The sequence below is a fragment of the Coptis chinensis genome, chromosome 1 (assembly GCF_015680905.1).
Source record: "Coptis chinensis isolate HL-2020 chromosome 1, ASM1568090v1, whole genome shotgun sequence".
NCBI classification, from domain to species: domain Eukaryota; kingdom Viridiplantae; phylum Streptophyta; class Magnoliopsida; order Ranunculales; family Ranunculaceae; genus Coptis; species Coptis chinensis.
In genome coordinates this window covers 62,595,281-62,605,294 of record NC_141456.1, presented here as the reverse complement: position 1 = coordinate 62,605,294, position 10,014 = coordinate 62,595,281, and the positions used below count along the sequence as shown (strand labels likewise).

Genomic DNA, 10,014 nt, shown 5'->3' with positions numbered 1-10,014 from the left:
TACATGGAAGACAGTGGGTGGATGGTGAGGTAATGAATCTACCATTAGTAATTTGCTCTACAACTATCAGCAACTTGGTATTAATGTGCAAAGTAAACTACTACAGAAAGTTAATTGTTACTAATTACTATATGATTCTTTTCTAGGTTCTCAGCTTATATGTCAAGTTATTGATAAGGTGGTATAAGCAGCACTATAAGGAACATGTCATTCCAGAAGAGGAAGTGTATACTGTTGTGGAGGATGTTTACTTTGCTGTGAGTTTTCTATACTTTAATACTAAGTTTCTGTTGAAGCTTACTCACTATTCTGCCTTAAGTTTGATAAGCTTCATCATCACTTTGTGGATGTAGAAATTCATCATAAGAGAGTATGGGATATTCAAGAAAAAGCTACAAGACCCAAGTTTTCGAGCTGCAAGTCCAGAGGAGAGAGTGGGTAATAGTTTGTACCATACAGATGAAACTGTTAAAGAGTATTTGGACCCCTGTGAAGGAAGGATTAGAAATCAACCACACCAAGTACAAGGTAAGGGAGCAATTGTACCTCTTCAAGTTCATGGTAGTCACTGGATTGTTGATGTCTTTAACTTTAAAAAGATGAAAGTGTGCACCTATGATTCTCTTGGTGGAAACCAAATTTCTGATGAACAACTAGCTTTGGGGATAATGATTCCTTATGTGCTCAGGTGTGTTGATCTAAGCTCCATTGTTGATTTGAACACATCATGGGCTCGTGAATTTGTTATTGTCACACAACAACCAGATTCCAACAGTTGTGGATTACATTGCCTTGCCTTTATTGATAGTCTTCTTAGAGGTATTCCTGATAGGGTAAACCATATTGACATGCAACCATTTAGAATGCGGCTGAGGATTGGAATGGACATTATATTATGTGGGTTAAATCCAGATGAAGTGGCTAAGAAAAGAAAAGAATTTGAAGAGAGGTTGATAGAAGGAAGTCCGCAAGCAGAGAACTAAGTTAACAGAAGGAAGGAAGTAGCAGCTACTGAGAAAGAGGCACTAAAGCAAGTTGACATTGGCATAGAGGTACAGAGTGAAGCAGATTCAGCTGGAATTGACAAAGAGCCCAAGGATGTTGAAGTAGCTACTAAGAACCAAGTGGACATTGACCAATGCCAACATAGTCAAATGAACAAGGATGTTGAAGCTGGAAGTGACCAAGTGAACAAGTATGTTGAACCTGCTATTGAGAACCAAGTGAACAAGGATGTTGAACCTGCTACTGAGAACCAAATGGAGATTGACCAATGCCAATAGAGTCAAGCAGATGCAGCTGGAAGTGACCAAGTAGACGAGGATGTTGAAGCTGCTACTGAGAACCAAATCGCCATTGACCAAGATGAAGAGAGTCATGATGATGCAGCTGGAAGTCAGGTACAGCTGAAGGATGCAAAAAACAACAAAGATAAGAATGGTGAAGATGGGTCTGCTGAACAGCAGGAGAACATAACTGAAGACAAGAACTAGGGGATATCGAAATGATGTCTCATTTTAAGACATTTGTTATTATTTTGGAACTTATGTGTCTCATTTTGCAGTGCTTCGTTTTGATAAATATAATATTTTGATGTCAGTGGTTTGTTTAGATAACGTCTCTCATTTTCAAGTTACAATCCTATGTGTTTCAATTGTGGCGTTAATTTTACAACAAAATAACTTACATAGTTATTGAAAGGCCAATACCATTACATTGATTCCCAACTTACATAGTCATTGAAAACAACAAAATACCATTACATTGATTCCTAATAACTACATAGTTATTAAAAGGCCAATGAAAACCCAAATAACATTACAAGCGTAGTTACTGACACTACCTTTATATGGTGTTGATTGTTAATTCAATTAAAGTTTTCGTTGGTAAAATCAGCCGGAACCCCAGCTGAAAAGTCAATCCAAGCGGCATCATCTGTCGCATTAGGGCAGGTTTTTCTGTTGTGTCCAAGGGCACCACAACAGATGCACCTTCTCCTTTGCATTGGCACACCCTCCCCTTTAGAACGTTTCCTCTTCTTTTAGGGCCTGTCAGGCATTACCTCATCTATGGGAAGACGAACCATGATGTTGTAACTTCCCCAATGCCACTGTTCTTTGCCCTTCAACGGTGTCCAATTCTCCTAATAGGTATCCATCATCGTTTCCTTTAAGTAGCACGGCAAGCAGAAGTCATAACCGACCATCGTCAATGGCCTTCATTGCATGGCTGCAAGGAATACCAACTTGTTGAAAAAAACCACATGTACAACATTTATTTAGTAGGTCAACTGTATTCGTGTGCCCTACGCTAGTAACCGAGTATTTGTACTCACTAGCCCTTATTGTAGTGAACGGCCGACTAATATAACGAGAGCAAATGATTACATCCTCAGCTATTTTCGTTAGCTTTGTCTTCATCTTCGAAGCCATAACCCGATAGTCATAAAAGTGCCTCATAATATTCATTCAAATACCATTTAGCAGAGATGTAATTGGCATAGCTCGCTCAGCCATAATCATCTTATTCCAACTCTCGATATGATTTGTATAACAAATTCCATACCTTCTCATTTCAGCATAGGCAAATGACCACTGTTCCTTAGGAATCTTTATTATTTTTCTGTGACCTTTACTATCACTACACCAAATGCGACACATGATTCTCACAAAGTCAGCTTTATCATAAGTTTCTGCTGCGGTCTTAACTCTACCTTTGGTGTCTTCTTTGCTGACATTGTTAGAGATATGTTGTGCACAAAAGCAATGGTACGCATTTGGAAGATTTTTTGGCACTGCCTGGAGAATGCTTGTATGCCTATCTGATAATAGAACAAACTTATCTGTAGGACCAACTACAACATCTCTGAGTTTCTGAAGAAACCAATCCCAATGTTCATTGTTTTCTTTTGGGACTACACCAACTGCAATTGGAAAGCAATGACTATCTCCATCAACAGAAAGAGCAGTTAGGATGACATACTTGTATCTACCCTTCATGAAAGTTCCATCAATCATAATTAACGGATGAAGGCACCTTCTGTAGGCACAAACAGTTACGTCATAGCTCATAAACAAACGCTCAAATTTGTGCTCACTTGTTGTTATTATATCAGTGTGGCAATCTAGATCAATTTTCTTCAGTTCTTTAAAATAAATTGGCAGCATCTCGTATGATTGACTAAAGCTGCCCCTTATCTACATTGAAACAAAATACACCAGATGAGATTACATATGCCTAACAGTTACTTATTTAGTTGTTGACAGTTACAAGTCATTTAGCTTTCCTAACAGTTACACGGCATGACATATACAAGTTCATTGAAAAGATGATACATGTTCTTCATAGCATACTATAAAGAATAATTTGGTGTACAAATAGGTGTTCTTCATAGTATACCCTAAAAATAGAATTGTACTAAGACTGTACATATTGCTACTAGTTCTCCTCAAAGTTGCTGACAATTACAATAGTACTCTGACCTTTTCTAACGCAATTTCTCTGGCCCTCCACGCAACTTTATATGTCACATCAGTTAGTTGTGCCTGTTCCACCTCCAACTGCAAGTTCTTCGCAGTCAGTTCTTCATTGTCCTTAAGCTTGGACATAACAATTTCTGAAACCCACTTTGCGTCTACTTGTGAATTTTTTGAAACAGCCTTATCTTATGCACAAGTGTGTGCATCTCTAAAAGTTATAACCACCCACATATCAGACCCAGTTGTAGATTTTGCATACAAATAAAATGGACAGTTAGTTGCCTTACACTTCATTACCAACTTTTGGGAGGTAGCATTGCAACGACGTAAATCAAACATGTGTGCAATTGCATAAGATTTCATGTCGTTCACAAGATCATCCCGAGTGGTGTAGTGTTGACCTACTTTAGGGGGTACAAACTTCAACCCCTCATTACAAGGATTTACAACCTCACTTTGGTTAGTATGGGTTTTTAAACTATGAGAACCACACAAAGGATAATATCCTTGACGTAGGTCTTCGAAATTCAGATCTTTAGCACTAAAAACCCTAGCATCAACCATTCCCTCCAATTCGAAATCAATCTCACCTTCCTCATCGCCATCATTCACAACTGTTATAGGTGTGTCCCCCCACAAATACTCTTAACTTCGGTTTAGAGTCGACTATATATCACCATCATCACAATCGTATTTTTCAACTTGATCATCATCATCATCTTCAACTACTACAACTTCACCCGCAACATCATCTTCATATTCATTTTGAAATTCAACATCCTCATTACTTTGAGAATTGCCGATTATGTTTTCTTGAGGAATGTCAGCTGTATCAGGTAAATCATTTAGTATTTGAACTTCATCTTCATTTTGAAATTCAACTTCCTCATTACTTCGAGGATTGGCAATTATGTATTCTTCAGGAATGTCAACTGTATCTCCATATGGATTTTGCAAATCAAACTCTTTATAGTCTGGTTTATCAGCATCTTCAACACCAGTGGGATCATCCTCTGCACTACAATAGGTCAACCATTAGTGCGCGGACTATCAACAACTCAAACTATAATTATCCCCTATAATGTTTATACTGCTTACCTCCAATGACAATTACAATAGGTATCCTTTCGTCTTTTGATTTGCAACTACCAACTGCACTTGAGTTTCCCTTTGGAAACAAATCTAAAATAGTTACTAAATGTGAATAATTTAACAGGAATATATTAATAACTAACATATTTACAAGTGTACTACATGTTCGTCATCTCTCACCTGCCATGACCTTTTCGAACATCTCCAAACTGTGTAGGACATTTTCAACGACATTTTCATTTTCTATATCTTACAATTGACGAGTCACAGTCTAAGGAACACAATATTTATAACTGTCAGTAACCAAACCATTTACTAGAACCAAGAATAACTAAAATAAAATTAGTAATTTACCTATTAGTTCGTCCACAAGTTTAAATTGATTGAAAGAATATTTCTGTCGAGCTAGTACTTTTTCTTTCAAAAAAGATTGTTTTCTTAGAGAATCAGTTATTGGAATTTCTTCATTGAGTTTTTTCTTCATACAATGTTCTCCACCACTTGATCCATGACATACACTCTTTAATAGAAAAGGTTTAAACGGCTCACTACAAATTTATTTCTTCTTTATACTAGGAATTCCATAACTTGATCCAAGACTTGCACTTCTAACCATTTTTTGTTTAAATAGTTCACTACCAATCGGTTTATTCTGCACTCTAGGTTGTCCACCACCTTTTCCAGGAGTAACATTATCTACTATAAACAGCTCAGTACGAACTTTTTTGTTCTTCACAGTAAGTTGTCCAAGACTTGATCTTCTAACTTGTCATGCTCCCATACCACATGGTGTGATGACGATTGCTTCATTGATAACCCAAACTTTCATTGATTTCATTGGAGTCTTCTTCTGCTTCTTAATCATGTTCAAGTAGTCAGTTTCTTCATCGATTCTACAAAAGGACTTGTTCATCAAATACCTAACAGAAAAACCAAATCTCATATGCGATGACACAGCTTCAACAAGACACATAAATCCTTCAAAAGGAGTATCTACATCAAACACTCTCAATTTCACCTCACCCCCTAGATACTTCATCACATCATGATTGTCAGATTTCATCTCGCCATCATAATAAATAAGCATATCGAATGAACCTGCAAAAATACTAAGTTAGCACAATAAAAAGTATGAGCTTTTAATAAAACGACAATAAAATTCTTTTATTTATTGTTCTACATTTATGACATTGTATAAATACCATAACTATAAGAACAAAATCAACATGGAAATGGTAAACAACTATGAAAACCTTATAAAAAAATACTCACACTTCTACGTAAAACCACAAAGAAGCAAACCGAAACATAAACCTACGTAGAAACTAACCAACACTAAAAACAACTAAACAAACATCAAAACTGACCATTATCAAAGTTTGAGTTGTTTTCATCTATCAAAATTCTTAGAAAAATCGAAAAGGAGAAGACAGTAGAGGAACAAAAAAAAGAACTCAGAGAAAAAAGTGTAGCTTTGTAAAAACTTTTTGAAGTTGGCACAATAAACGAGATAAATATTGTTTTGTCTTTGAACTATAAAAACAACGAAAAAATTGCTGATAGTAGATCCATAACTTGCTGGTTCTTGATTCCCACAATAGCTAAAGTTCGTTTTCATTTTTGCTAGGTTGAAATCCAACTGTCATTAATCGCTAGTACGTATCGCTAAGAGAATCTAACAGATAAATATTATTGTGCATGTCAACATCAGAAATACAATAAGAGAGAGAGTGTGTTGCAGAGGAGAGAAAGTGTTGCAGGAGGAATGAGAGTGTTGTAAAGAAGGGCAAAATGGTCAAAACCCGTTGAAAAAGTTAAAATTAAAAGGCATGGCTGGTTGGAGCACAATGTGCTTTTATCATGGCCAAATCATACAATTACCCTATTTGTTATGGTTCTGTTTTGGGTCATCTTATTAGCCAATCCCTATGCAACGACAACTACTCCAGTAGCTCCGGACAGCTACTCCAGTAGCTTCGGCATACCTATCTCATCTGTTGAAAACTTGAAATTTGGGTTTTTAAGCTTCACTGGATGTTTTTACTTAACTGATTCTAATGGATTAATTTAATTTATACCCACGTATTGGACCCTTCACACACCTTCATCTCGAGATGATGTACAATGGTGACCCTGTCAAGACACTGGTGTTCAGTGTTCAGAACGTAGTATTGACAAATGCGAAAGAGATTCTAATTTTAAGGGGAGGACACCTCCAAAATGCTTTTATATCCCACTCCCGTTCTCTTCCACACTGCTGTAGAGCAAATGTGCAAGGTTCCTAAAATGGCTAAAAGGATGGCAATGAAATTCAACGGAGCCCAGCGTATCATGGCAAAGAAAGAGAACTGGATATAAGAGTCTTTAACTCTTGACGGATCTTGTAAATGCAGTTCTGGACCATGCCTAATGCATTGGGATATCGGTTTCTCAAATATACTTAAACGGCTACATATAAAAATTAACGTGATTTTGTCTGACAGCATTTTAATCAATAAAGTGATTATTTTCTACCCTACTAACAGGATCTCTTCAGGGAGAGTTGAAAGAAATTTAAGTTGGACGTAAATGAGTCAAAAATATAAGGGAGGAAAATTATTGCACATATAAAATCGAACTAAATATAGGCGAGATCTTGCTGGTATTAGTGCTTAAACAGATTACCTCAACTTCCAAGATACCATCAAGGCATACGCATACCAGTAGTGGCTAATTCATAATTCAATGGATGCCGGATTATACATGGATAATATTGAATTGGGAACTAATAAAGATTTCGAGTGTTCCAAAATGTAGCTCGATCCCACAGTATTTGGTGCACCTTCATCCTTGGCAGTACCATCAAACTCCAGTACTCCACTCATTGTCCATTTGTCCTCCATACAACCACTGGTTTCCTGCAATTTTGAACTGGAAAAATAAAGACACTCTAAAAAGAAAGATGCATTTTAACAGCAAGAATTAATATTAAATAGAAATTTGTTATACAGTAATACAATGGTTGGATTAGAACCACACTTGTTATATGACGAAGCTGAGAGAACTGGGCACCCAACAAATATCAGAAATGAGAAGGGAACTTGAACAATCATAGAGCCACAACAAGATCTTCAGAGTTCAGACCACAACAGGTTCTTCAGAGTTCTTTCTAAAGTGAAACTCGACAACAAAAATAGTGGAAATCCAAATAAGTAGCCCAGACGCGAGATAGTGAAATAACACGAAATAGTAAATAACTGTCAGAGCACTGAACTAAACTATATTGGCAAGTCCCTGCTTCTCCCCAAAAGAGGAACACTAGGAGATGAAAGTACACATGCTATGACTGTTCTGTGATTCACCAGACAGTAACCTATGTATAACGTATTGTTCGACTGTATCCTCATGTTCCGTCAGAATATTTGTTCATACTGATCCGACGCAGTATGTATAAAAGTTCTTAATGACACTAAAAATTGTGCAATTTGTCATTGAGGACAGGAAGTAAACAGAAGGTGTTACTGAATTTGGAAAAGGTTCCTATCAGACTTCATACAACAAAAGGAATTGTTGAGGATGGACTGGAGGACACTGCTGTAAACACATCATCCCATACACCGAGATGATCCCTACCATTTGAGGATCCTAAGCTTATCCCCTAACCAAAGACCGACTGGTTGGATGACGATGGCTACAAGTCCTGCCATTGTCTTCAACACCACGTTCCAAACTATTATATATATACGATGACCATAAATTTAAGTCCTACTTAATTATATGTACACAATCTACAACCTGTATCAACCGAAAAAATGAAGTGCTCCCCAAAACTCAATCAACTAGACTATTACTACATGCAGAAGTAGTTCATATCCAGAAGCATACAGTGCCGAGATACCCATCCCAGTTGCAATTAAGCTCAACACCACTATTTATGGTAAACGGCTTAGCTTGTCAGGCCAACAGACCATCTGGCAGCGTTTTTGTATCATTTAAAAACAAAGACAGACACATACTGCGACAAAGAAGATGGTCGTAACTTACATGAACCATGACTACACAGGATTCTAGAAAATAGCACTTGAATACTTCCATCCCCTCTCAAACCTAGACAGTACTAAAGACGACGTGCAACAAACAAGAGCATTTACCAGTGACCACATAATTAATCAACTATAAATTTGAGCATATTCGTAAAAGAATCTATCCTACATCTGAAACACCTAGAAAAGCAAGGATTACTAGCATAAAAATAAAATAAAAGAGCAAGACCATCATACACCAACAGAAATGTCATTCATTGTTTATGTTTACATTAGAAAGAGGAAACCATATGAATATGTTTAATTAAACCACAACATAACATAACATAACAATCCAGTACACAAAGTTATTTCCATGACTGGGCGCGGTTCGGGCCTCAATTAGGTAAAGGTTTAGCATCCGGCGACTGTGTGTAAGATATTGAGATCAGCTCAGACCTACACTTCTCAGCTTCATCATCTTTCACATTAACCAGACTTCTTCCAGTAGTAGTAGTACTACTACTGTTTAAGTAATCAACTAATTGTTTCGAAGCAAGAAACGTATCTGGATTTGATATAGCAATTAGCGACTCCCGTGTCTGCTCCTGCTGTGATACGACCTTCTTTTCAGGTGACCCGGTATCCATATAATTATTTTTATTACCCTTTTCTCCTGTAACAATTCCCTTTCTACTAATAATATCAGGTTCAATTAACAAGAAATTAATAAGATGAAGGGGTGAACGATCGTACCTTAATAATACATATATATAGTCGGAAGTTTATTGACCACTCTTGTCCGAATTTGATTTGTGGAGAAATACTAGTTGTGCTCGTATTTGTACACGGAATTGCTGATTGGGATTTTATTGCCCGGTCTTATCTATAAAGCTTATAAATGATAAATGCATCCAAATATTTGTCCGTAACCCCAGTAGTTTCAAAATGATTCGTTGCCTGTCTGCAGATAAGGCATAGCTATTTAGACATGCCCCTAAATTCGCGGAGCTCCAATGTAGCTAGGACAGCAAATGCTATGTGTCACGTTGAACACGAATCTAAGGCAAACATTTTTAGGGGTTGATTTTAAGGTTAATTTTAAGGTTAACGAGTATTACCCCCACCCACTAGATGAGTCAATTAGAGTTTCTCTCCCACCAGTCAATTAGAGTTTACTAGGGGTGGGCAATGGGCCGGGTTGGGCTAGCCCGGCCCTAAACATTTAAAGCCCTTAAGATATTAGGGTCGGGTCGGCCCGGCTTTAAAGTCAGCATAGGGCCGGGTCGGGCCGGGTCACAAGTCGAAACCTCAAGCCCTGACCCTGACCCTAGCCCTCTTTAAAGGCTTTAGAATTAGGGCTTTAGGGGCCTATATATTTTTTTTTTACTACATCGGTTTTAAAACTCATTTATATTACAAAATGTCTGATAATCTACAAA

General features: G+C 37.2%; 1 protein-coding gene and 1 long non-coding RNA gene across 3 annotated transcripts; both read right to left on the bottom strand.

Moving 5' to 3' along the window:
- Window positions 1-2,468: 2,468 nt before the first annotated feature.
- LOC147524883 (uncharacterized) lies at window positions 2,469-4,043 on the bottom strand. Its single transcript, XM_086576917.1, has 3 exons — window positions 3,777-4,043; window positions 3,483-3,659; window positions 2,469-3,197 (listed from the first exon to the last, which is right to left on the bottom strand). The coding sequence occupies exons 1-3, from the start codon at window positions 4,041-4,043 to the stop codon at window positions 2,469-2,471; spliced, it is 1,173 nt and encodes a 390-aa protein (XP_086433043.1).
- A 439-nt stretch (window positions 4,044-4,482) lies between these two features.
- On the bottom strand, window positions 4,483-9,620 carry LOC147524882 (uncharacterized). Of its 2 annotated transcripts, XR_015220916.1 has the most exons (6): window positions 9,329-9,618; window positions 7,590-9,265; window positions 4,926-7,468; window positions 4,752-4,842; window positions 4,578-4,647; window positions 4,483-4,497 (listed from the first exon to the last, which is right to left on the bottom strand). It is a non-coding gene; the product is annotated as an uncharacterized LOC147524882 (long non-coding RNA). The 2 variants fall into 2 exon arrangements; XR_015220915.1 differs by having other exon boundaries at window positions 7,590-9,620.
- Between the last annotated feature and the right edge of the window lie 394 nt (window positions 9,621-10,014).